The sequence below is a fragment of the Aythya marila genome, assembly GCF_965140915.1.
Source record: "Aythya marila genome assembly, chromosome: 7".
Lineage (NCBI taxonomy): Eukaryota > Metazoa > Chordata > Aves > Anseriformes > Anatidae > Aythya > Aythya marila.
In genome coordinates, this window is record NC_139048.1 from 21,859,523 (window position 1) to 21,887,326 (window position 27,804).

At 41.5% G+C, this 27,804-nt stretch overlaps 1 protein-coding gene across 4 annotated transcripts in view; it reads left to right on the top strand.

Annotated features, from left to right (window-relative positions):
* The first annotated feature begins 2,098 nt into the window (after positions 1-2,098).
* VCL (vinculin) overlaps positions 2,099-27,804 on the top strand; it is a 62,866-nt gene continuing 37,160 nt past the window's right edge. For 2 of the 4 annotated variants that reach the window (XM_082764952.1, XM_082764951.1), the window contains exons 1-2: positions 2,099-2,586; positions 23,230-23,300. In XM_082764952.1, coding sequence (XP_082621078.1) covers positions 2,419-2,586; positions 23,230-23,300 — 239 coding nt within the window. In that variant the 5' untranslated portion in view covers positions 2,099-2,418. The remainder of the gene's footprint in view (positions 2,587-23,229; positions 23,301-27,804) is intronic. The other 2 variants (XM_082764949.1, XM_082764950.1) reach the window with 1 other exon arrangement.

A 27,804-nucleotide genomic window follows, 5' to 3' on the forward strand; every position in this document is an offset into this window, starting at 1 on the left:
TATTGTTATTTTCTAACCATACGTTCGGATCTGTAGAGTTAATGGAACTGCATAAACTGGAGAAGCAATCTCCCAGTAGCAGCATAATTAGTGCATAATTACAGATACTGAACAGTGCAAAGGGCAAAAGAATCTGGTTACAAAAATAAAAACAGTACCTGCTGCCAAGCTGTTATGTATATGACATCAACGTGACAGATCTGAATACTGCAAAGGAAAGAGAAAACAGTGTAAAAGTGGTACTTAAATATACATATATATATATAGTGCTGCATGTATTGCTGTTAATTGCAGTTAATTTTGTTAATTGCTGTTAATTTTGCTGGATGTGGCTTTGAAAATTAAGTAGCCACACCAATAGCAGCCATGGAATTTCAGTGGCAGATCTGTGGTACAGTCACACAGTACAGGCAAGAAATTGATTTTTTTCACAGAAAAAAAAAATGTTAGCATAACCCAAATGCTGAAAGAAAAACCACCACTTCACCCCCAAATGCATTAACAGATATTTTGTCCCTGTAGGTGAGTAAAGTTTTAGAAAGCTGCCAGAAATGTTTGTCTGTCTGATCTTTTATATTTTATTTTACCTGTAGCAACCGTACCTATCAGAGCCACCAAGACAGCCTTTTAAAATTGTCAAGAAACACTTTTTTTTTTTTTTTATCATTATTCTTTAAAACACATGTGTGCACATGCATATTTCTGACAGGACTCAGTGTAGAAGGTCCAAGACTTGAAGCAATTGCCCGGAATCGGAGAACTTAGCCCACATGCTAGCCCCACAAGGCAGAAGTGGTTTATAAGGTTTGCATACTTCCACAAAATGGAATTTGTCGGGTTATTAGTTTATAACACAGACTAATTGCTTTTTGTAATTCCTAGCTGCTTCACACTACAATCCAGAAGGATTTTTGTGGGCATTTGTTATTACCAACCCATTGTACGCTACGAGGCCCTACTGGGAACGTGCTTATTGTAACTGGTACGGACACTGGTACATGGCCAATGCTCAACAGCACGAAATATGGTTATGGTCTCTTTATACACTCATCACTGCTGAGAGGCCGGTATTTGTATGCCTCAAATGCCAGTGCATAACGTGGTTATCTGTTACAGGCCTGCAGGTACCCCCTGTGAACAAACCGGGGCCGTGCAGACCAGGAGGTGCCTGACCCTTACGAGGGCCGGCTCAGCGAGCTCCACAGCCCCCGGCACGCCGGAGGAAGGGGCTGCAGGTGCTGCTGCGGCTTCGGACCCTGCCTGAGGCGCGCTGTGCCCGGCTCTCGGCCTGCTGCCCGGGGCGGGGCGGGACGCCGTGAGGGGCACGCCGTGAGGGGAGCCCCGCGGGCGCGGCGGGGGCTGAGGGGGCTGCGGCCGGCCCCGTCCCGGCGCTCAGCGCACCACAGCCGCCCCCAGCGCCACAGCCAGCCTGCCGGCAGCGCTCCTCGACGGCTTGAAATAGCAGCGCGGGCACCAAAAAAAATTCCTTAAACAGACCAAACAGCGGCAGCGGCAGCTCCCCGCACCCGAGCCGTGCCGGCGCTGCCGCGGGCCCCTCCCCACCCCCCTCGGGCTTCTCCTCAGGGCAGCGGAAGCGCTGGGGACCGCGCCCGGGGCGTGCCGCGGGGCTGCGGGCACGGAGAGCGGCGCCGTGTGGGCGTTTGTGGGTGTGTGTGTATGGGGGGGGCGCTGCCCTCAGGAACCCCCCGCGCAGGGGACGGGGACGGGCAGCGGGAGCGCGCACGGCGCGCGCCACCGCCACCGCCTTCTCCTCCTCATCGGCCCCAGGGCGGGCGCCCGCAGGAATCCCGCCGCTCCCCCCCCCCCAGCGCTGCTCTCCAAGCGGCTTTAATCGTCTCCTTATATGGACAGCAGAATGTCTGACGTCACCCCGCGCTGGGAAACCAGCGAGCGCGCAACGCGGCTTGGCCGGGAATAGGCGGCGGGGAGGGGAGAGGAGGGGGGGGGGCGCTGGAATGCTGACGGACGCGGCTCTGCGCCACTGGCGGCGGCGGCGGCGGCCCGGCCATTGGGCGAGGCGGGCCGAGGGGGCGGGGCGGCGCGCGAGGCCGCCTGAAAAGCCGCCGCCTGGCTGCCGCCGCCTGCCAGTGCGGGGTGGGCGCCGCCAGGGGCAGGCAGGAGGGCGGCGGGTTCGAGTCCCGCCTCCGCCAGCCCGAGCCGGGAGCCGCCGCTCCGCTTCGCTCTGCTCCGCGCTGCCGCAGCCCGCCGGGGAGGGGCGGAGAGCTCGGGGTGGATCCGTGCTTGTTTTATTTTTAATTCTGCATTCTTTAACTTTTAATTTCCTCCCCGTTTTCCTGCTTCCGCGGAGGCCGCGGCTCTCCCGGTGCGGTGCCAGCCCGCGGGGCCGGAGTTTCGCCGGAGTTTGTGCGGACTTGGGGCCGCCCCGCCGCCGCCGCCATGCCCGTGTTCCACACGCGCACCATCGAGAGCATCCTGGAGCCGGTGGCCCAGCAGATCTCCCACCTGGTCATCATGCACGAGGAGGGCGAGGTGGACGGCAAGGCCATCCCGGACCTCACCGCCCCCGTCTCGGCCGTGCAGGCCGCTGTCAGCAACCTGGTGCGGGTGAGTAGGGGCGCACGGCCCGGCCCGGCCGCTCCCCTCACGCAGGTGCCCGTTAACGGCCGCCAACGGCCGCCGCGCAGCCCTGCCCGCCGCCGGGACGTGGCGAGAAGCCCCCAAAAGCCTCATCTGTGCCCCCCCCACCGGGGACGAAGCCCCTCAGAGCCCGGCTGCGTGCCCCCGGCTGCCCGGTCTCGGAGCGGCCCCAACTGTTGCCGCCCGGGGCTCTGTGCTGCTGCCCTGGGCACGGGGAGGGTGAGGGCGAGGCTGGAGCCGCTGCTGCCGGCACCCCGCCCCGGGGGTGCCCTGCGCTGCTCGGCTGCAGCCGGAGGTGGCTGGAGATCAGCTCGGGTCGCTTTGGTTTCCTGCGAGCAGCTGGGAGTTGTGCGACTTACCAAGGCACGAGTGTTTGCAGTGTAGGCTCTTCAGCCTGAGGAGTGCGAGTGACTAATGGTAGAAGTGTTTTCTATTAATACTTCTGTGACCGGCTGCATCAGAAGTACAGCAAACTGTTGCAAAGCAGAAATGCGTTGCTGGATGTAGAAAGCGCTGAAATGCTGCAAGCTTGTGTTTCCTTAACAGTTGGCAATACCTGCCTTGCGCTTCTGTTAGGTTCACGTACAGGCACTCGGGATTCATTTTAAAACATAACACACCTCTTGCTCGGTGTGATTCTTCTACATTCTTAAGCTGTTCATGGCAGGAATTATCTCTTGCCAAAAAACTTTAACTTAAAATGGAACACTTTAACAACAGTTGGAAATGCATCACTGGTATCTGATAAATGCATTAAAATGCTGAAGTCGTGAGGCTTGTGGTATAAGAAGCTGTCAAGATGACTAATGCAAGTGATGTGTTTATTAGATTTCAGCCTGCAGTACTTGCTGCTGCAATAATAACTCGTCACTTTGAGGTTCTGCAGTGTAACTGTGCCTTCTGCTCCTCGCCACTCCATGACTTATTTCTATGGGATGTACTGTCAGGAACACTTCTTGCTTCTTGCTGGCTTGAGCTGGAACTTGTGAGTTCCACTGAAGAGCATTCTGCCTGCAGCAGTGCACTGGTCTAGTAGGTATATTGGCTGTAAGGGTGTGAAGCTGGAGTGTATGAAATACTTTTCCTTGAAAGGAAGACTTCAGATTAAAGCTTTGCTTCTGAGCTTTGCCTGTACACTGGGTTGTGTGATTTATTTGGTTTTTTTTTATGCCCCACCCCAAGGAAACCTAGTCTGATGAAGCACAATTTATTAGAGAAATGAAAAAAAAAAAAAAACCAACTAGTTTCTTTCTGCAGCTTGCTAATGCCAGTTCTTTTTTTCATTTTGAGCCATTGTTTTCGAAGTCTCTGACTTGGTTTCTCTGTGTGCTAGCTTCATAAGGGGAAAGACTGTGGTAATTCACAAAGGGCAAACAGAAGTGTAACTTGAGTAGGTACTTAAAAGAAAAGACGTTGCAGTTTGGTAGAACACAGCTTTGGCTACACAAAATAATTCAGAAATGAAGTTACATTTCTTATCCAGCGCTGTGCTTTTAGTGCATCATTCTTAACATCTTTGAAACTACAGTTTCACGTAAGCAGGGGTATTTGTTCAGTCAGGTTTTCTAATTGCTGGTCTTCTAGTGGCTTCAGAAAAGGAATTGCTGGTGTAACCAAGACAGCAATGTGGCTGGGAGTTTTTCACATTTCCTGCTCTGTTTGTCTGGGGTTCACCATGTAGTGTAAGTATTGGGAAGTGTACATGATGGTGGTGAATACTGACCACCAGAGAAATCACACTTTACCAGTGATGACTTGGCACATTGCAGCACCACTTACCAGCTCCTCAGCCTGTAGTAAGGGCACCACAGTTTGGAAGGTGTAGTATGTAATCTATGTAGTTATTGCATTTGTAATCAACTGGTGGTGGTGTTGGAAGAGCTGAGACCCTCTTCTTGTGCAAGGCCTTAGGAGGTGCCCTGTGTTGGGAAATGGGCTAAGAAATGAGAAGATACCTCCTTCAAGGAAGGAGCCACATGCAGTTACTTCCTTTATAGTTAATTTTGTTAATATTCCTGAGATACAAGTAACACAACATGCTATGTCCAGGATGGAGCAGAATTTGATACGTCTTCTGTAAGAGTCTTAAGTTAAAAATAGTTGATAAAGCACAAGGGAGTCTTTCTCAGGTACATCTTGATTACAAACCTCTGTGGAAGAGCTTTTCCTTCAGTTTGCCATTTGATATTCATTTCTGTATTTTCTGTCTGAAATGAATGTGCTATATTTATTAGTTTATATGAAGCTACCTTTAGCCTTGTTTTATTTAAGGCTTGCACACCCAGAGACATCTACTAACACCTACTATAGGTACACTTCTCAGCTTCCTGTCATAGCTAGTTGCAAAGTCTTTCTAGGCAAGAAAAGGTTGAAGTTATTGTTGAAATCAATTAAACATTTGCTTAAGTTAGTCCTTCACCATGCTAAATACCAACGGCTTGTTCTGTACTTCTTGTATATTAGTTTCCACAATATGTGAGTTGGATTCTACCAATTCTAGAGTATGCTGATAGGGATAACCTTTGTAGAACAGTCCAAATAGTTTGTCTCCTGATGACATTTATTAACTATGAAATGAGGTACATGTTGTTCATGCAAAAGTTTTGCATGTAAAGATAAGTGGCAGAAGTTTTCTAAATAACCTTTGACTGGATCCAAGAACGAGAGGAGAAGCTTCAGATTAACACTGCAGGATGAATAATGCACTAAAGGATTTTTTTTTTAACTGAAGATCTTAATGTTTTTATTGGCTGGTATTTGGAGTGGATGTGTGCCCTGTATGGAAGGGTTGGGGCTTTGCTTAATAGTTCTTGTAGCTGAAGATGTAACACTGAAATGATAGGACTGGTTAGAAAAATATTTGTCAACAGGCAGGGAGTAACTTGGGGCTTGCCAAATGTTCTATTACTTTAATGGGCAGTTAAATGGAATTCGGAGTTCTGAGTGTTCAAAATTCCCTTGGAAGGAAAGGAACCTTGTGGTGGTCTGGTGTTCTAACTCTTGGAAAGCATTCATCAAATATCTACCTTTTAAGGAGGGATTTCTATTAAAGATGTCTAATGGTAACGCAGAACATGGAAACCTATCACACACTATATAATGCAACTTCAACACTTCATAGGTAGAAAAAAGTCTCTACTTTCCAGTAGTGACCTTACTAACATGTATGTTCAGAGTGATGTTACACTACTGCCAAACAGAGAAACCAAATTCTGCCCTGCCTTTTTAAGCTCGATTTACTTAGTGCTTTGTATGGATTCTGGCTTTCTGTCATTACAAGCATAGACTATCCTTGTCACTTTGCTGGTGTTATGAACTGAACTGCTTCAGAGCAGAGTCCTTGTGGCTGTGCTAAATGTTGGCAGTTCCATAGGTGAAGCAGCTGAGTTTGACAGATGGGGAAGTAGTTCTCTGCATGAGAACTAAGGTAATAGAGGAAACCTGTGAGGAGACTGAAGTATGCATGACTTAAATGCTGGAGTGGTGTCAGAAACTTGGGATATTGCCTTTTCAGAGGCTAGGTTGTTGAACCAGATCAATATTCTGAAAGAGTTAACCTGCCTTGCTTGAGACCACTACTGTATTTCTGTCCTTCATCTCAACTGAGCTTGATCTGTTTGAGGCAGGTGATAGCAGTGGGATATGCTCATAAAAGATTTGTCAGGTGTTTGTAGTCACAAATGAAGTGGTTGAGATTGTGCAGAAGAGATTTGCTCAGACAGGTCAGCATATCCTCTAACTGATGATGCAGCTTCTGCTTTTCCATCCTCTGTGCTATCTGTGCTGTCCTCTTGTATTTGAATCTACATGTTTCATAAGGGTTTGTGTGTGTCCAGTTTCTATCAGATTAACTTTTATGGGGGGAAAATTGCTTTGCTCTCTTATGTAGTTAGTTATAACGCTGGATGCTGTGGATGTATACATTTGTTCAGCTACTGAGATTCAGAGGTTTGTGCAACTATACTGACATCTTTCTGCATCAACAAGAGCAAACAGGCTGGGCTAATCAGGAGTAAGGGTCTCTTAGATAGTGAATGCCTTGTCTTGCAGTCATGGTTTATCAGATTTTACCTCCAAGCCCTGCTGTCCAAGTACTAATCTAACATCAATGGGCATGATCAAGATTAAGCTTAACTGGAGGTTGTACTAGATGAGAGCAGCACTGTAGCATTGGGTCAGGCAGGTTTCTGTCACTTCCTAAAGCTGTGAGGTCAGTCTCTTCAAACTGTCATCAGCTGAAGCCCACCCCATCCATGCGCAACCAGAACCACACAAAGGACTCATGAAACAGGCAAAGTTCTGTACTAGTACTTCAGTGGCATAAAGATTTAAAACCAAAGAAGTGTGGGAGAATGGCATTTAGTGTATGTGTAGCAGCTGCCCTACTTCATCCTAGTGAATGAAGTGATCACCTCAAGCAATCAGTATGTTCTGGGTGCACATCTGTGAGCCTCTCAAGCATGACAAGTTGCTGAGGCTTGTAGGGCTGGGCAGGAAGAGCTGTTGTGTTTTCCTCTGACAGGCTGTGAATTGCCTGCTGGTACCTGCAGCCCACCAGACAGGAAATAACTCATAAATTTGTGGAAGATGCAGCCTGCGTTGAAACCCTTGTCACAACTACAACAGTTAGTCAAATGCATGGCTAAACACCCTTAATAAGGAGAAATACTCAGATGGTTGTGGAGAGCGGACTGGAAAAAGAGCCTTCTCATCCCTACATGGTTTCTTCTTGCATAGCTGGCTTACCTGCATCTCAGGGTATGCAAGACAGGTGTGAGCTCTTGGGGATAACTTTTTGGTTTAGAGGAAAAATTAGCTTGCACTATTTCTATTAAGAGCCTTGTGGAGGAGGATGGAGAAGAAAAACAGTGAGCTTTTTCTGTATAGAGTTTTCTGCACAGCACAAAAGAAGGCTCTCAAGTCAAGAGTCTGCAGGAACTTGCAGAGTTCCTTTTCTTGGTGTGTGTAACTCCTCCAGGGAGATGCATAGATCAACCCCTGCTTCAGCTCCCCCCTATTTTGTGTTTTTATTGTATTGTATCTTCATGCTGGAAGACATACCTTGTTCTAGTAGCTCATCTGAACTACACTGTGTTCAAACTTACTGCCAAATGGCGACTGAATGAGAGTACCAGAAGAGCCCTGGATATCTTGTGACAGAACAGACCTCTTCATTGTAGGCTACCATGCCTTATGTATAGTGGGAATGTGATTACTTCTAGGAATGAGTCTTTTATAAAAACAATTCTTTTTGAAGAACACTTTATTTTGGTGTACCTGCAGTTTCTTTAGGTTTCTTTTATCATATTGTGGGAAAAGTGGCCGTATGTTCTGAGAGCTGATCAAACAATTTTAGGGTGTATGCATGGGGGTGGGGGAAAGGGTGATTAATGATAAATTAGAAAGAAAGCAACTCTAATCACAAAAGCACATCATAACTTCTTTCTTGCTTTTATCTGTTAGGGATCATCTTTACATTAGTAGTAAATCAGCTTCTGATTTGAGTGGAATTATCTCTTTGTTCTGTTATATCTGAAAACTTATACCAGTGTCTTCCATTAGCTCTAAAAGGAATCTTTTGTTCTCTGTTCCTTTAAATGTGTGTGGAGATGGTGGAGGCCTCCATTAGTAATTACAAGCAGCTTGCTCTTGGGCATAAAAACTGAGAGTAATGTTCAGCAGTGGATAGTCTTACAGTGGTTGGTTGGGCTAAAAAGTTCCATATGCCAGCAGAATGGTGTATACCAGTCTGGCTCTGGGAAACTCAATATTTGCTTTCTACTGTCTAAGTGTATCCCTCCACAGGGAGGACTTCTTAAATCCATACTGAGGGCCAAGGCTGAGGGGCTTCTTGCTCCCAATTTCTTGCAACTTTACTGTGTCATGTAGTGCTGCCTTGTGCTTTGAAGCTAGAGGCTATTCTTTTTCCTCGCAGGAGTATCGGACTGTAGACATAAATTCCTTTTAGAAAGCTTTAGCAAAAGAATGAACCACATAGAACATAATTCAGTATGTCTTACAGTTGGAGATGTGTAGCTTGACAATATCAGCAGGGTGACTTACAGGTGTCTTTCTCCTTCCCACAGTAGTTGTAATTTAGATTAATGATGCAAATCTTTAAGGGGACTGGATGGGTGGGAGGAGGATAAGCAGTGGTTTTAAAGAAGTGTTGAGCAAATGTGCGGTGTTAATGCTAGCTACAGGAGATTTCTGAAAACATTAAGTGGTGGTTGTTGCAAATGCTAGGTATGTTAGTTGGATTCCACATCTGCCTGAGTTCTTAAACACAAGCTAAATGAAACAATTGGCAAATACTTCTCCAGAGGACAGAATGGTCTAATTTGACACCGTCTTGATTATTGCTTAGTTTTGGCAGTGGCCTCACAGAGTTAAGACTACTTTTTTTTTTTTTTTTTATCCCCACTTCAGCTTGTATGCATTGTTCTGAAGTTCTTTTTTCTAACTCTATTTTATAGTGGGTCTTTCTGGATTTGTATTTTTTCACTTCTGATATGAAGACAAAGTTAGCAATATCAATTTTCTTCTGCCAATTCTCCCTCTGTAAAGCAAGTCAGACAGCCAAACGAGATGGTAGGAAACTCTCTAGGCAATGATGGTTTTCTTCCTGTAGTGACAAATTCTATTTCATCATTTGCTCAGTCAAGTGCTGAGAAGCAATTCTTTCTGATATAGAGCCTGCCTCAGTAGCCATGGTTTTTAAATCTGGGAAAATGTTAACACTCCTGGCATTTATCTTTAAACATAACAATAGGAATTTGTGTTAAACATTGCCATTATCAAATTTGGACATGAAAATATCTTTAAATGTGTACAATTCATTTAGTGCATGGATGCAGAGTAGTTGATGTTTCACTGCATAATTTCTTCCTCAATTTTTGACATTTGGTAAGAACTAAAATATAGCGTATTCTATAACTGGAGTCTAAAGTAATAATGTGTGTAGGTGCATGGAGATGCAGCACACGTGGGTGGCTGTTGCAGGTATCTGTACTTCAAAAGACACGAGGCGTGTGAGATGACTCTCTGCAGAGAGAATTGAGATAAAATAAAGGCTGGATCTTACTTCCAGTTACAAATGCTTCACTAATACGGATCTGTGGATCTCTGTAAAACATGAGCTTAGCATTCTAGCAGCTCAAAATGGAATTGGTAAAACATGTATAATGTTTGGAAGTAGGTCTGGTTTGTCTCTTTAAGTCAAAACTGTACTGCAGCTTTAATAATGTGAGATCACATAGAGAATCAATAGATGGTAAACCTTCCCTTCATTTGTTTTGCCTAATCATTCAAATCTGATGAGGAATGACTTGCATTGGCCCTGTCCTGAGACAAGAACCAAAGTTTTCTATGAAAACATGTTGAAATCTTTTTTGAAAGAAAATCTTAATCTGAAGTAATAAATGTTCTGATCCTCCAGAATAATTACTTTTAATTGGGTGATGACCAATGGATAACTAATGAAATAGGAAAAAGGAAAAAGGAGAGGGAGCGAAACCCAACCATAATAAATCTGAGAGCCTTGCCATGATCATGGAAACTGTCAGCTTGTATTGACTCCTTGATGACTGCAGTTTGGATAGCTTGTCTTCTCCCTGGGAGAACATGTGTTGAAGCAGCTTCCCAGTAGCCTGACTTCCTAGCTAGGGTAGGAAAGTGATGATTCATGTCAGGGTTATCCAATAAAGAGCAGAAGACAGAAACAAACTGTTCCTGTAGAACACTCGTGTGCCTTGCTGCTCTTGGCTTAGAATCCTTATGAAGAGACCTTGAGTAATAAAATTGTGTTCCATCTTCCATCAGTGGTTATGCTCACAGAACAATGAATGTGACATGATCTGTGCACTGAAGGTAGACTTGCCTGTGTCCAAATGTAGAGAGTCTCAGGGAACTGGGAATGCTGAAGGCAAGTCTTCGTAAAGGCTTCAGTGAAGAAGGCATTGAGTACCTCAGCCTTCTGTTCTATCACCAGGTCCCCTCACCCATTCAGCACTGGGCCCACATTTTCTATGGTCTACATTTTGCTGCTGGTACACAAACATTTGTTGTTGCTGCCTTTCATGTCCCTCACCAGTTTAAACTCCAGATGGACTTTGAGGTTGACCACATGCCTGCATACTAAGTCTCTGTTTCTTGCCTGAGTCACCTCTCCAGTTTTCTGCCTCTTATATGCTTCCTTCTTCAGTCAGGGTTATGTCAGGAGCAGTCTGTTCCTCCATGCAGGCCTCCTGCCATCTTTGCTTGGGGTGTTATGTTTTGGAGCTTAAAAGGTGATCCTTGAAAACAACCAGCTTTCCAGAACTCCTCTTCCTGCTAAGACTTTATCCAGTGGGATTTCTTCAAGCAGATCTTGCAGGACAAAGTTCCTTCTCTGGAAGGCAAGGGCCTGTCTTATCTTGTTCCCGCCTTCCAGGATCCTGAATTCCACCATCTCATGGTCACTGAAGCAAAGGTTTCCTCTGACATTACCTAACCACTTCTTCCTGGTTTGCAAGCTCAAGGGTCAGTGAAGTGCCTCTTTGAAGCTTAGAATATGTGACAGGAAAGCTATAGTAACTTGTCTTTGTAAACAGTTGTATTATGCTGGTTATATGATGCCCTAAAAAGGCTTACTCAAGCAAGTGACATGCTTCACCTTGGTCTTCAGATGCACACAATACATAAATGATGAATTACAGTTCAGGAAAAGTACATGCTACTTTGAATAATTTTACACAAGTCTGAGCATAAAATTGTATGCAGTGTAAGATCATAGAGTCATTCAGGTTGGAAAAGACATCTGAGATCAAGTCCAGCCTTTAACCTAGCACTGAATTCCACCATTAAACCATGCTGCGAAGTTCTACATCTGCACATCTCTGGAAGACCTCCAGGGATGGTGACTCAACCATTTTCCTGTGCAGCCTATTCAAATGCTGCACAACCCTTTCAGTGAAGAAATTTCTTCTAATATCTGGCCTAAGCCTCCCTGGCACAACTCGAGGTGGCTTCTACTCATCTTATCACTTGGTGCCTGGGAGAAGAGCCCAATTTCCCACCTTGCTATGAAGTCCTTTAAGGTAGTTGCAAAGTATAAAGATGTCTGGGTATTCAGCAGCCATCCTATTCTCATTGCTCTCTAAACTCATGTTTAGACAATTTAAAGTAAGTCTTGTATGGTAATTACAAAATTGTCTAAGTTTTTTTAACTGTCTCAAAACATGCACGTTATTAATGCAAGGCAGCCTTGATTCAAGTTAGCAGTAAGCAAAGACCAGAAAGTCACCTGCTGTGAAGACTGCAAGTTAAACATCTGTAGTTCATAAGGGTGTTCAGGAGTACGTGGTATTCTTGTGGTGGTGTCCATCTGGCAGTTGACTTCTTCATTTGAAGATCGGACAGACCTGCTTTTTGACATTTGATGAATACACTGATGATACTGGGTGTTTATGTGAATAACAAAGATGGGCATATTCCTCCTTAAATGTTGAATAGTGCATAAAAAGCAATGGGAAGTAACTTCTTGAGTAGGTGAAGTGCCATAAATGCTAAAGTAACAGTGAGAGATGACTTCTGTAACTGCAAACTGTTTGGGACTGCTTTGGCCTGTAGTGGATAAATCATGGGTGTTGCCTTACTTAAGTCAGTGTGATGACAAAATAATGAATGTTTTTGTATGTTGAACAATGTTTGGTATGTTTTTGTTTTTTGATGAAACTGAAAAAAAAGTTGTTCTATAATGAAAGGAGCAGGTGTGATGACATGGGAAGGTTATTAAAGGCCAAACCAGAAAGTCTGTATGAACTTGCCCAATTGTAATCTTACAGCCACTTCCTGGACATCAGCTCCTCCGCAGGCTCCTTCTGTCAAGCAGGAAAGCTATCAGAAGCTGTGATCTGGAGCGTGAGTTTCTCCAGCAGCGTTTCTTCCTCTGCTATCTTCAAACCTTTTCCTGCTTCTGGAAAAGACTGCTTATTGCAGCTCTCTTTGAGGAGGGAAATGTTAATAAAATGTTCTTATGCAGGCTATGTTTTGTTTTCATTAATTTCCTTGGAAGGAGCAGAAACTGACTTGAACAAGATGGACTGTCAGTACATATGAGAGCCATATAATGTGTTAATTTTGACAAGAGTTTTAGGGTGAGCTTGGTTCCTGGTGATAACAAATTTGATTAGGTTTTGAACAACTGGACTTGTAATTTAGGAGCAAAATATTTGTGCATAGGTAATGAATGGCTAAAACTGTTAATACCAAAATGAGATACAGAAATGTGGAATTGAGTGAAATGATTAGTGCTCAGACAAGCTGGCACTTTCAATGTCTGAATTTCAACTCTATGGATACTAAACATACTGAAAAGTTTTTAATATTGAAATATGTACTGAATGATAACTAAGTGTTATCAGTATAAAAATGCTGCTTCAAGCCTCCAGTTGGAAGTTACTGGGGAGCTTACTTGCTAGTGCTGTACTTAATGGTGTATGTGTTTGCTTTTAAAACTTAAACAAAACTTAATTTGTTACTTTCTTCAAGATTGATCTTTTAAGCTTCCAATTCCAGTCTTTGAATGTGCATGGATAAGTTTAAACCCAAATCATTTAAGTCTGCAAAAGCTATTTTTAATAGGTCACAAAAAAACACATCTAATACTCAAGTTATGTTCAAGTATATAGATGTTTTGAAATTGTTGCATAACTTGCAAGGTTCTTTGTGAGAGGAGAAATTAGTAAACTGACTAGTACTTGTTGCACTATGCTGAATGTCACTTAGCAGCTTTTACAGCATGATACTTCTGCTGAATAACTGGGAGATGAAACAAATTGGTTTCTCCTAAACAAATCAGTTTCTTCCAAGCTGGGGCAGAGCAGTAGTGAGAAGGTCAATTTTTATTTAGTGTGCCCTGATACAATGACAAAAAATTGGACTGTGAAGGGCCAGCAATTGCCAAATGATTGACTTAACTGTAGTAGCTGAAAAAGTGCTGCTTGATTCTGTGCTGCTTTTTAAAAAAGGTGCCTTTTTCAGAAAATCAAGGAGTGGTAACAACAATAAATTTTAGTTTGGTTTCAGATTTCCTTCGGTCTTCCTCTGGAAAAAATGGTAACTTTACAAAGCATAGCGCTACTTTCACTTATGTGAAGTTAATGCTGGAGAGAACGTGCATTCCTCAACTCCCTGAGCAGGCTGTTCTGGCACTTGGGCTGTCAGCCCAGCCCACCCCCCATGCAGCAGGAAGAAATATATTTCTTCTGTTGTTCCCATTTCCTTCCCCCCAGCTTGACAGATTATTGTAACTCCGAAATCTAGAATATATTTTTTCTCCCAATTGCAAGCCAACTTCTGGCATAGTCATTTTGCTATTGTAGTTTTTGGTGGAGGCAGGTAGAATCTGACCTCTTCTCCAATTACTTGCGGTAGTGAAATGCTAAAGAAACTTCGTAACTCTGAAGCAGTAAATGGTTTGAAGAGCTATTTCTTAGCCTCTTTTGTGGCACATCTCTACATCATTGTTCTCGGCAAGAAGAAAAGGTGCCAAACTCTCTCCTGCGTGTGGCTTTTGCTTCAAATATTTTTGTCGTGCTGATTTACTGTGTTGTATGTAGCATGACATTGGTAGGGTATGAGGTGTTTCCTAAACTCAGAGGATATAGTTTTTGATTTCATAGCTAAACAGTTCCTTTCCTCAAACAGGTGTTTTTCTTGGCTTGCTAGCTGCCCCAGAAATGTGTAGTTGTTGTTTCACACCAGTATAGTGGTTTTCTGAGAAGAGTGGTGTTCTTTTCTGTTGCTTTTAAATTCAGAACAACTTCCTCAAAAAAAGATGAAGTGCTATTGTTTGGGTTGTGTGTGAGTAAGCTTCTAAAAAACAGAATTGCCACCTATAACTAAACATGGTAGCAATTAGATAATATGAAATGGTAAAGGTGTTTTAGTTTCCTTCCATTGTTTAAGTACTTGATTGTGACCTTTGAGTTTCTTGCTGATGCTAATTTTCTTGTTTCATCTAACGCAGAGCAGTTGTCAGATCAGACACTTCGTTATCTGATTTTATTAAAAACATGCATGCAGTTGGCAGAAGTCTGATAGAGGATGCTTTGTTTGCAAATTCTTTGTGGTGATTCCCACATAAGTGAGTCATATTCTACACACTGAATTAATTGCAGAGCAGGTATAAGTGGCTGTGAGCAATGGGGGCAAAAGCAACTTGGAAAAGAATCATGTAATACCAAGTTTCTGACATGGGTAAGGTTTTAAGGGTGCTGTGAATGAGCTCTGTCCCTTGGAAAACAGCCCACCATTTATAGTCCTTATTCTATTTAATGTAACTAGATACTGTTGTGGCTAACCAAAGCATCACGTTAAACATTTGAGCAATGATTTATGCCGTTAACTTTACACTGGAATCAACTGTTACACAAGAAAAATGAGCCTCTTATGAAAAACAAATTGCCTAATATCACTACAGAAGATGAAAAATCAGTGTAAAATGTTATGTTAGTGTATCTTCTGCTGGTGAAGAAATATTTACTATGGACTTATCCCAGATTGTGAGATAAGTGCCTGTTTCTTCAACCATGTATGTATTAAAATAGGGAAATATATTTTTTTAATATTGAAAGGACCCAGTGAAAATTGTTTCCTTGTGCACTTCTAAGTAAAAGTTGAATTCTATTTAGTTCCTGCCTTTGCAGGTTGACTTCAGTAAACAAGTGAAAGCTGTATCTCTTACATGTTCCTTCCCTACTTCATTACATTGTTTAGCCTTAAACCCAGTTTTAGTAGCCTGTTAAGATCATGGAAGTAAATGCTGGAAATAAAGATGCAGATAAATGAGCAATCATCTGACAGGCATATGAGAACAAGTTCCTGGAACAGAGCCGTGAGTGCTGGGGAGGGAATAGTAAGAATTTCAGAACTGGTTGGACTGAAAGGTGGCTTTATGACAGTAGCTGTGTCAATAATGGTGTTTAGAGTAAGTTGAAACACAATGTCATGTAAATAGTGGGATGGTGAGTATTGTTTTGTTTGGCTATCTTGGTACTGGTAAGCATCACTGCTGTTAGAGGCTAGAAGTGAATCTATATTCTCATTTTGTTGTGGCTTCAAGTCTGAAAATGGATGCTCTTTTTGTTTGCTATCAGAAGTGTTGTAGGAATCAGCTTTTTCCTTTCTTGTGCTGCAGAACTCTACCTTCTTGCAGTGAACTGTGGCCGTGTTGAACCCTAAGAAAATAGGAAGTCTTACTCAGGAACCACTGATGCTCATGGGGGGAGTTCAGAAAGGAAGCAGTACTGACCAAGCTTATATCTAATGAGCAGAAGATACTAAAATTCAGTCTGATAGCTAACCTACACTTCTGGTTTTGCTACATGAAATTTCTTCATGTAGCTAGCAATACATGTGAAATTATCTGTCTTCAAAAAAAAAAAAATAAAATTGAAAGTAACAAGTGGATCTTAAATTTAACTGAATATCAAAATGAAGGCATTTATAGTAGACATGTGCCTTCTACTTTATGTAGTGGGAGGTCTTAAACTTGGTGAACCTTCTCTGCTTCTGAAACTTATTATTCACTAAATAAGTGTGTTCATTTGTCTCTTTTGGTTCCTTGAATGTTTTCTGTGCCAACACAAATAAGTGAAATACCAGTGTGATCTGATTTTTATGAAGACCACCTCAAACTCTGCATTCTGATGTAGCAAAAACAATCTGGGAATCTAGTAAGTCTATTACTACCTATGTGAAGCCACAGTTCGGGTTGTTTTAGAGGCTGTCTCAGTCCAGTTTTGATTGTCATCTATAAGGGAGATAGAGGAGTGACCTGTGAGTATGTGGAAGGAAAATTTTCATGCCCTTGAAATACGTATGAACTTCTTGTGGTGAAGCATTTTGGCTTGGTTGGTGATGATAAATCTCTTAAATCTCTTGATACTTCTCTTTGACTGAACACTTGGTTTAGTGTTTATACTAAAAGGAAGGACAGGATGTATCTCAGTTACTTGTGGGGGAAAACTGCGTAGCTGCATGTTGGATAGGGTTTTGGTAGATACTAGAAGATGCAGGGTTACTTAAAGCACTGTTGTGCATGTTGTTTGCTGTTCAGACAGGCATCTGAACAAGGAGAGAATTTAGCTCTGGTATCATCTGTTATCATTTAGGACAGTACTAATCTGTACTTCTGTAGCAGGATTCATACGAGGTGCTCAGACTTCATGATGATTCACAGCTCTGGGTGTGCAGGAATGAATTGGAAGTGCTTTTGAAGTCTGTGTGCTGTATGGTATGAGGAACCTTCCATAGACTTCCTTGTAAGGTAAAAGTAGCTAATTTGGCTGCAAATTTCATTTCCAGAGGGTGATTACTGTATCTTATTTCTCCAGCTGAGTTTTGTATGTGCCTGAAGCTCACTTATGTTACTAGATTTAAGTGGAGTTACAGCGTATCTTAAAGCAGTTTTTAACAGAAATTAGTGTAGTTCTGTAAAGTCTCACATATTCTGTGCATTTGTTTCCTTTATGTCAACTTTATGTATCTTAGAATTACCAAAGCAGACACTAACAGTATGAATAAGTATCTTTGGTACCCAAATAATGTTGCTTCCAGTTTTCCATATGTTTTTTGTTCTATAGTTATGTATTTTACTTGGACAACAGGATTTCCTTTGCCTCGAGCCAACTGAATTTGTCTTAATCTCCAGTATAGATAGGTAGGTCAGCTTGCTGTTTTAGGGACCAGATGGTTGGAGTGTTCTAATTTACTTGACTTATTGCCAGAGGACTTTGAAACTATGCCTTGCTATGCTTGGAATGCAGTCTCTTGGTTTTCTCATGATTACCCCAGAGCCAATATATAGCATCCATATTAACTGAGAGGCAAAGCAGCTAGGCTCTGATTTGGTCTATTTAGGTTTGTGCCTAGGTTGGAGGGAAAAAGGAGCAGTCCTGTTGACAGATGCACAAGTATGTGCATTGTTAGGTTGTCTTAAATTGGAAGCAAAAAAAAAAAAAAAAGAATTAAGCTGTTTCTTTAGACTTAAATTTCAGCCTTTAATTGTGTTGTTCTATTCCACTACATTAAGTAGAAAAAACTTACATAAAGCTACTTAAATCAGTGCTAAACTATCAGATTGAAGTGATGTATCAGTCTATGTGAGATGACTAGTGATGAATTTGGAAACTGACTTCATTCAATGCTTTCAAGGGAGCCTTTGAAGGAAAAGCATACCGCGTAGTTTAGATACAATAAAGGTTAACTTTTCTTAGTTACAAATCACTTGTTTCAATCATGTGGGATGAGAAAGATTAAATAAAGGAATAACATGTAACCCTCTTCTTTTTTATGAAATTTTTCAAGATTGCTTGTCTCTTCCATTCACTGGTTGGAGAGGAAGAAAGAAGAAGAAAAAAAAACAACCCCCAAGAAAACAAACCTTAATTGGATGTGGTTAATGTTATCTCATCCAAATTCTTGAATGACTTGTGAAATTTGGGGAGGACCAAGAAAAGCAATGATGCACCCTGAAGCTGTTGTATTTAATAGCAAAGCACAAAGCTTAGTCACTTATTCCAGGATGCATGCAGTTCGGTTTTACTAACACTTATCATGTGCATGACAGTAGCTAGGGGTCAGAGCCTGATTAAAAATAGTCACTTGAGCAGCTGTCTTGAAAAGATTGGAATGAAATGAAGTGAAATACCAACAACTGGATCTGCTTGATACTGTAAATAAAAACAGGATGTGGTTTGCAGTGAAAATACTGTGGCTGACAACAATAAAGGAAAACGGAGCTAAGTACCTTTTGCTTCTCTTTTTGCTGCTGGAGCCCCTTCCCCCTTCTCAAAGGCTTTCCCTATTAATTTGGCTCAAATGACTGGTTTCACAAAGGGAAAAGTGAACAATTGTGAAGTAGTTATTGTACCCTTGCCACTTTGAGTCCAGTGAGACAAACTGTCTCTGAACTCTTTTGAAGATAAAGGATGTGCTTTGGCCTTCCAAGGGCAAGCCTTGGGGGAAGGGATGAACTCTGAAAGGTACAGAGTATGCAACTGGTTACCATTAGCTTCAGCTGTCGGTGTTCTTACATTATCATGTGTAAGGCCTCCGAGTCTGTAAGCTGTATTCAGAGTGCTTTCACAGGGAAATTTATTTATCTCTGTTCATGTTGTTGTTTTTGTTCTGGACTAAAACAAAAATCTGTGCTAGCAAGTAGGCATGAATGTGGTGTCACTTCCCTGCCTTATGGATTGTTCATAGTCTGGAAATCAAGGCCAGTTTTTACTTCACAGAAGTATGATGAGATAAAAGGACTGGCCAACTTTGCTTTGAAATTATTTAAGATATAATAGATCATTTTAGCAGAATTCCAGAAGTAGATATGCAATGTAGAAACTGTTTTCCTTGTGGAGTTGAAGCAAATACCTGAGTTCATTGTTTCAGGACAGACATCTAAAGAAATTGACAAGTTGTGGAGAACTTCATGGAACTGTGCTGGTTTGCAACAAATTTCTGATGTGAGATTAAATGCTCCCATTGACACTATGCTTCCTAGAGGCTTGCTGAACATGGAAGAATGCACAAACCAGCAACTGGATTTTAATGAGATGGCTTGTGATGAAGTTGCTTTTACAGCATACAGACCAGATGATTTGATTAGCACTCAGAATTTGTCAAGCGAAACTATTACTGCAGCTTAGTCCTCAAGAGAAACTTGGGGCTCTGCTACTGTTACAGCCAGGGCTGTGTGTGTTCACTGCATGTTGACACAGGAATATTCTTGGGCTCCTTGATAAAATGACAGAGGTTTTGAATGAGCTTCTGTAACATTATGGAAATTAACATGTCCTAATCCTTTTTAACTGCGTTTAACATAAAAGCTGTAAGAAGAGTTTCACTTCAAACATTTGGCAAATTTTTGGTAATGTCAATGTAGGCATTGAGGAGAATCTTTGCTTTTGTGTTTCCCCCAACCCACAAAGACTGACTGACAAACCTTGGACTCTAATGATAAACATGGTTTTCATATCATACAAGCCATTTGTCCTTCAAATTCTTCCTACAACTAGAACTAGGCACTACTGGATGTTTGTGGTGTCTTGTGTTGTGGTTCAAACCAACTCTTGAAGAATTACAGAAGCTGAAACTATTTCCCCTTCTTACTGAAAAACTGTTCTTAGCTATATGCAACATGCTAAGAAGATTGGAAAGGGACCTTTTGGGATCTTCCTGTCCTGTGTTTCCTTATAGCAGAAGCAAACATGACAAAAAGCTGTAAAACATGGCCCAAGAGAGTTTTTTACTTGCTTTTCCATGGAGAAAGTACTCCAGAGCAGGAAACTGGAAGCATACTGATCTACAAATTCTACTACAAATCAATGATAGATAAGCATAAGATATATGAATAAAATTAAAATCCCAAAGCAGCAGGACATCTTCATGTCCTCCTGGTCCTTCTAGCGGTGCCTCTAGTCTAGCTGTGCCCCTAGAAGCCTTCCAGTGGCCACGTGTGTCTGATTTTCATTAAATTTCTAGGCTTGTGAGCTTGACAGTCTCAGGTTACCTGTAGTTAAGTAGCAGGGAAGTAGCTCATTCTTTATTTCAGTTTAAATGAAGCTCCTCTTATGAAGTCCCTACTTCACACAGAGTATTGACATGAATATGGATGCGTTGAAATTGTAACGGTGAAACTATCTTCATAACTTCTTCTTGAGAACTTCCCTTGCTCTGTGCAGATAAAAACATTGAAGAAGTGTAGGTCTGGTTACTGTGTTAACCACTGCAAAGTTGTTTTGATGCAGTGGGTAATAAGCAATTCATTATTTAGAACTGGTAATTTAAGTTCTGTTGAGAGTGCTGCCTCTCAGCTAAGGGAGGATTATTTTAGGTAGTAAGAATATCGGAAACATGAGTTTGAATCCTGTTTTTCCCCCACACTTTTTCTATTCCTATTCAACAGGATAAGGTTCTCAAGGTAACTGTTCTTTATTAGCATGAAGCTGTACAAACCTTCCTGTCTGAAACAGGGAATGCATAGATATTACATCTTAAGAAGAACCCCTGCCCTTTTAATTCCTTTGTCATTAGACTTTGGAGAAGGTGGAGCTGAGTGGTGAATCTCTATCCTGTTACACTGGTGCATCTGAAATCTATGCAGTTCATATAAAGTTCAGTCTGAAGAAACTGGATCTCATTGAAACAAGAAGTAAAAAATCCTCCTAGCCACATAGCTGAAAAGGAAAACACAAAACTTTCTGGGATTGTGTATTTTAAGCTTTGAATGTGGCTTCAGGTTTTGAGAACTTGCCTGTTAAATCCTATGCGGTATGCTGTGTTATGCTGTCTCCATACCTTGGTTACAAATCCAAAGAGCTTCTGGAAAGGTTAATAGCTACATAAATATGGAATGCTTTCAATTGAACCACAGGGTTTTATGTTGAAACAGATTGAGTATGAGCAGTGTTGGTACTTCAGAAATTACTTTTCATGGTATTTTCTAGGAATATTGACCTTTTAAATTGAGACCTTGTAGGAACTGCCCAAAATCTCACGTCTTGTCTGTGTGCTATATAGTGCTAAGAATACAGGAGGAGTGAGTTTCTGCTTTGTGATGAACTGGAAGAGAAATAGGCTCTTCTGGGAGTCTAGGACAAAGACAGTTTCTGTTCCAAAAGTTCTGAGGTTAAAGCTCCCCACAGAAAATCAAAATGGAAACTGACTGGTCTTCTATGTTACTTTCATGTGAAGACTAAAGATTCTAGCTAGGCATAGCAAAGAATACCTGTGTGTTTACATATAAATATATCAAGTGTTTGTCTATATTGTCTATAACTATATTGAGCTTAAGTATATTCTCTTAAAGAAGAGACTTTTCAGACTGGGCTAATAAACCTGTATTAATTTAAATAAAGCATATTGTGATGTAAATAGAAATTGTTTCTTAGTTGTTTGTGACTGACTGTTCAATCAAAGATAGCAAGCTGAATACTGGTTATTAGAGCTGTGAAATCTACATTACTTGCTTGCAAACTGAATTTCATACCTTAAAAAGTATATCCTCAAATACTTGGTATGGAAATAAAAAATAAAAATTTTGAACTACGTGCAGGTTGGTGCATCTGCAAGACAAATTCTGAAGGCGATGGGTTTACCCCCACTAGATCTTGGAAATGAAGTATTACTCTTCTTCACCTCATGACAGCCTTCCCTGTCTGCACAATCTATCATTGTAATCCAGGGTTTATTCAAATAACTCCTTTTTGGTGTTTCTTCTATCATGCACGCACAAATGAATATTAAAAAAATAAAAATGAAGTGCAATGGAAATAAATAGAACAATGGTGTACTGTCTGGGGGGGGGGGGTCACGTAACCCTGCCCCAAGAAATGGAGAATGAGACATAAGGGTGCTCCTGAGGCACTGTCATCAAGTTGGAGTCATGGCAGTACCGCAGCACTGTGTACTAGTGGGGTGTACAGCTGTTAGTGAGCTACAGTCAGCATAGAGACAGAAGCCTAGTATAAATTTGAAAACCTTTAACGTCTTCTGTTCTTTTCTCTGTCACTTAAAAATATCTACATGACTAATTGCAAACGTAACACTAGTTAAATTAAGAAATATTAAATGTAGGCCAGGCTGACTCTACTATTTGAACCAAATAGAGTATTAGGGTTAGGGTACGTCTGTAAAGCCCCTCTGAAAACTACACAAGTAGGTAGAGAGCAATTCAGCAATCCTGGCAAATGGAGTAAATGTGCAGCCAAGTGGTGCTTCTAGAAGGCTGTATAACACTGGAATTGCCAACTGCTGAGCATGCTGGCACACTAGAAACTGTCAAAAAAACAACAAACCTTTAAACACCAGCTGATTGAGGATTTTTCAGTGCTATCTTGTCTAGCTTGAGCAGGCCTGGCAGCTCTTGACACACACTAGTGTCTGGGTTAAAGACCTTCTGCTTTGTGATGCCTTTATGAATGGCTTATTCAGCTGGAAAATACAGTGAACAAAGGAGCTGGAAATATTTTGTCAAGTTGGTGATCTCAGAGTCCAGGGAGCCAGCTACCAATTATAAAGGCTTCTATTGTATACCATGAGCTAGTATGTAGAAAAACTCAGATCTTATTCTATCTCTCCCTTTATTAGCTTCTTTGTAATTATTTCTGCCTAAGGATGATGTGAGATGTGGAGTGTGTTCTCAGTAATTAACTACATTTTTCTAATAGAGTGGACAAGTTCAATAGCAAAATGAAGGCAATCTTTTCCAACTTTGAACTTGATTTCTGACACTTGGGTCAGGAGGGAGGGAAGCCTGCAGAGTTGATTGCGATTTATATTTTAACATGAATGTGGTGAACAAATAATATTGTTTCTGTGGAGCATTGTTGGAGATGAGTGCCCTGACAGTTAATTTACTGGGGATGCTGGTGAGTGACAAGGAATGATTTCTAAAACATAAGGCCAACTTGGTATAAAGGTCTCATAACTAGATACAGCAGCAACTAACTTAGTGAAAGGAAGTGTCACTAGCACAAATCCTTCTTTAGTTGTTGTTGCTATTTGTATTCCTACAGGCTTTGCACTGATGTTCCGAATCTTACATATGATTTCTTTCTTCTGCAGGTTGGAAAAGAGACAGTTCAGACAACAGAAGACCAGATCTTGAAAAGGGATATGCCACCAGCATTCATCAAGTAAACTCATTTTATTGTAAATGTTCTACTGTTGGTACTGAAAACATGTTCCAATGATGGGTCATTGTTAAACACTTTTGCTGTACATACTAGAAAATGCTCTCATTTGAATAATTCTTTGGAAACTTGAGTTTGACCTTCATTTAGAAATGACCTTTCTGCCAACAGGGACTTTTCCTGTTATATTTCTGTATATCTGTGGTATGTTTTCCTTTAAAAATAAACTTTTTTTTTTTTTTCAGACTCACACTACCACTCTACCTATATGCCATTGTTTTGCCTAATGGTATCAGAGATATGTGTTCTCAAATCTTGTGTTAACTTGATGGAGAAGTGTGAAGGTGGCAGTAGAGCCAGCTGATGTGGGGTATTACTGTGGAAAATTTGGAACACAAACACATATACATGTGAAAATCTGAGGCATTTGAAGAGTAGTGACTGACGTTCTTAATTTCATGGCTCTGTCAAGGATGAATGATACTCTTGTTCTGTTGTCTTAAATCTTAAACATAGTAGATCACATCTTCTTGTGGAATTGCCAAGCTTCGGACTGCCAACTGGCAGACTTTCACTCTGGAGTGACCTTGCTCTATACACTCAAGGCAGTGACCTGTCCATTGATGTTTTCTAATATGTACAGAAGGAATTTGTATTTTACTGTATTACCCAAAACAAAATAAGCAGATACTCAAAAAAAGAAAACAGACAATTGGAAAAACAATAAAATGGAGAACAAAGATGAAGTTAGAAGGGAACTTCCACTACAGCAATGAAAAAAATGTTCCATTGTAGGTTGACACAATGAGTAATTAAAGAAGGGCTAGGACCAGATACTATAATGAATTATAAAAGTTGAAGACTGAAATAGTTCAAGTTTAAAAGTGAAATAAATTAGAGATCTTATGACAGATGAGAGGATGGGGAAGTTATCAACCTACTTGCTCAAGAAGAGCAAGTGCTGGATTCCCCAACTGGGATGGGGCAGCTCTGGCTACAGGTTTAGATGGAGGGATGGGAGGCTGGATAGCCCCCACAGAAAGGGATCTGGGGCTTATGGATGACAACAAGTTGAACACCATTGGCAGCGTGCCCTGGCAGCCAAAAGGGCCAACCTTGTACTGGGTGCATCAGGCACAGCACTGCTGAGGTTCAGCCTCACCTCAAGCACTGTGTGCATTCTGATGTTCTTATGTTGTGGCAGACAAAACAATTCGTGTCTGGAGAAGAGCTACAAAGATGGAAAAGGGTCTAGAAAGCCATGTATATGGAGCAGCTGAGGTCCCTTGGTTTGTTCAGCAGGCTGAGGGGAGGCCTCATGGCGGCCTGCAGCTCCCTCACGAGGGGAGTGGAGGGGCAGGCGCTGAGCTCTGCTCTCTGGGGACAGTGACAGGACCTGAGGGGACAGCATGGAGCTGGGACAGGGAAGGGTCAGGCTGGGTGTTGGGGAAAGGTTCTGCTCCCAGAGGGTGGTCGGGCACTGGGACAGGCTCTCCAGGGCAGTGGTCATGGCATCGCACCTGCTGGAGTTTAAGAAGCATTTAGATGTCACTCTCAGATACGTGGTCTGATTTTTGGGTGGTGGTGTGTGGAGCCAAGAGTTGGTCTTAATGATTCTTGTGGGTCCCTTCCAACTCAGGATATTTTATGAGCTAAGTTATTAGTGAGCTACCATCGCTCACTGGAGACTATCCAGAATGTCCATCAAGGCATTGCTACTGCCTGAGAAGCTTCCGCTGAGGGGAATTTGGGGAGCAGGAAATCTATAGGTTTCACATGCCTATGGAGCAAATGACAAGGACTTCTGTGCAAAGAAGGAGAACTAGCAGGTCCTAAATAGATGTATGTATTTGCTTTGGGTGATTGAAGTGTTTCTGGTGAGGGAAATTCTGTGTTCTAAGACACCTCTTGGTGTCTTAGATACATGGTGTCTAGAAATACTACAAACAGGAAAAGGCTAATCAAAGTTGTATAGTACACATTGGTTTCTGCAGTTTTTGGAGCGGTCTGAAGGCTTTTAAAGAAAGTGAAGTAGGCACAGTAATAAGAAAAGATCTTTAATGGAAAAGAGAAGATTGAAAATGAAAGGAAGAATTACATGGTTAACCCTAGCAATAGTGGATGTAATTAGTTGGGCTTTAAAGATCTGGGCTGGTATTGGTGCCTTTAACAGTGTTCACTAATGCCCTGGAAACTAGAATGAACAGTGAGATGAAACTACTTGATGATTTACCCAAAATCTTATGCAGAATAGTTAACAGGTTACTTAGAAATTACAGCAGGAACGTATTAAAGTAAGTTATTTAAGTGTGGATGAAATAATTTTGAAATATCTGAAGTGGTACCTGTGTGTGGGAGAGCAGCAGCTCTTGCTTCTGACAGGATGATTGGCTTTGAACTGACTGTCACTGATGATGACAGCAAGGTTCTGGTTCTGAGATATGCTGGTGAAAGCACCCTTAATATGCTCAGTAGTGGTCGCAAAGTAAACCAACGGTTAGGTTTATCAGTGAAGGATGAGAGGCTAAAATGTCACTATATGCTACTATCTCACACCTTGAATATGGAGAAGGTGAAGTTTCTACTTTTCTTCCAGTGCAAGAACTTGATGAGGGCATTGTGTTAAGATAGTTCATAAACCAACAGCAGGGGGAGGTTATTTATGTGAGTCAGGTACTATTACAGTTCCTTTATGTAAGTTTGGAGGATAACAGGCAAGTATTCAGATGAATTCATTGTGGAATACCAAATAGGCAAACTACAGGAAATCCTAAGAACTGAAAATTGTTGGAGAATGGGAGAGTGCCCAAAGGAAGTATGATAAATGCTTACTCTGTTCTTAAGCCACAGAAGGCTTGTATTTGTAGCTGCTTTTGCAGACGGGATACTTTGCTAAATGGGCCTTTGGTACAGTCCGCTACAGTGTTTATTATGCTGTGTTTCTGGTGTGTGATCTTGTTTGGCTATTTTGTTTGGTAGGATTTGTTTTTTTCTGAATATTTATTTATTGGAGGGTGTGTGTATATGTGTATTAAAATGAGACTAAAACCATTTTCTTTCTTCTTAGTGAGTTGTATGTAAGTGTGTAATGCTGTACTCATTTTCTAGGATGTGTACAGTTTTACTTCATTATAGTTCACTAAAGCGAGTAAGGGATTAAGGAAGAGACTTGTTAATCGCTTACAGCAACCAGGCTTTGATCAACATTTAGCAGATTCTGGAGACTTACATAGTTAAGTTACTATAGAAATGTGATATAAGCACTGCTAAATGGTACCACTTTATGCGGAAAGCAAGGACCTTGTGCAGCAATGCATGACTGCTTGGATTGCAATACTGTAAAAATGGAAAGCAAAACCACGTCCCAGTAATGAAATATACTTCATGTGGTACTTAAGATTCAGTAACATGAATTTTGAATGACCAATGGCATTCATGAATGATAACCTGTTGCATTTGTTGGTTTTTGTTAACCTGGAATTTATAATAGAGTGAACTAGTACTTGTTTATAATGGTTTATAATGGTTTCTTGTTAACACTGTGGAGTATGTCATCACTGACTTGTGTGTTGTAGGAACAAGTGACAGTCATGAATGAGCTGCCAAGTGAGCCCTACCTGTTTCTGTGTTTAAGGGCAGGACTTGGATTCAGGAGGTGAAACATGAGGATTGTTTTTCTTTTGAGGGGAGGTGTGCTTGTTTCTTAAGTGCTGGTTCAGGAACTGGCAGTCCTCTCTAAGGAATTTCTACAAAACTTGTACTGACACACGTCTGATAGGATAATAAAAACTGTGCATGCACTAGCAATGCATTCCCTGTGCATATTTTCCTTGCTCAAAATGACCACCAGACTTGAGGTGACGACTCTTGGAGGATGAGGGAGAAGATTGGTTTAGATTAAAGATTAAAGATTGGGTTTTTGGCTCTCTTAAGACTGACGTTGAGGGTTCATAATAAGTATAATATATATGATGGTAATGTGTCAGGTTTTCCAGTAGGAGTGTGTGCAGCAGAACTATTTGTTGGCTGCTGAGAAGCTATGATGCATCCCTTTGCTTGCTGCTGACACAAACCACGTTGGAACTACTGACCTAGAGTTAAAAAATGCCATGTTCTTTATTTTAATTGTTTTAATCCTGAGGTAGTATAAGCAATTCATATAAATTATATCAGATGTTTTGCAGTGTGTTTATATTATTTGTTATACTTGTAAAGAAGGATAAGCTGCAATCTCTAGACAAAGAATAGTGTAACACCCGATCTGTTTGCACTCAGAATAAAAACTTGTCTGCGTTTAACTCGCATATGCAAACTCATTTAATAAATTGGCAGTAATGCTGTTCTGTGCTGGCATTTTTGTGGCCAAGCTAGAGCTGCATTGCTGGTCAGCTATATTAACCAGCTGAAGTTTACACAAATTAAAAAGCAAACAAAATATTTCTGAACAGTAAGTAACCTAAACTCTAGTGAGTTTAGCCACTACAACTGGAGTCATAAGAAATTGAAA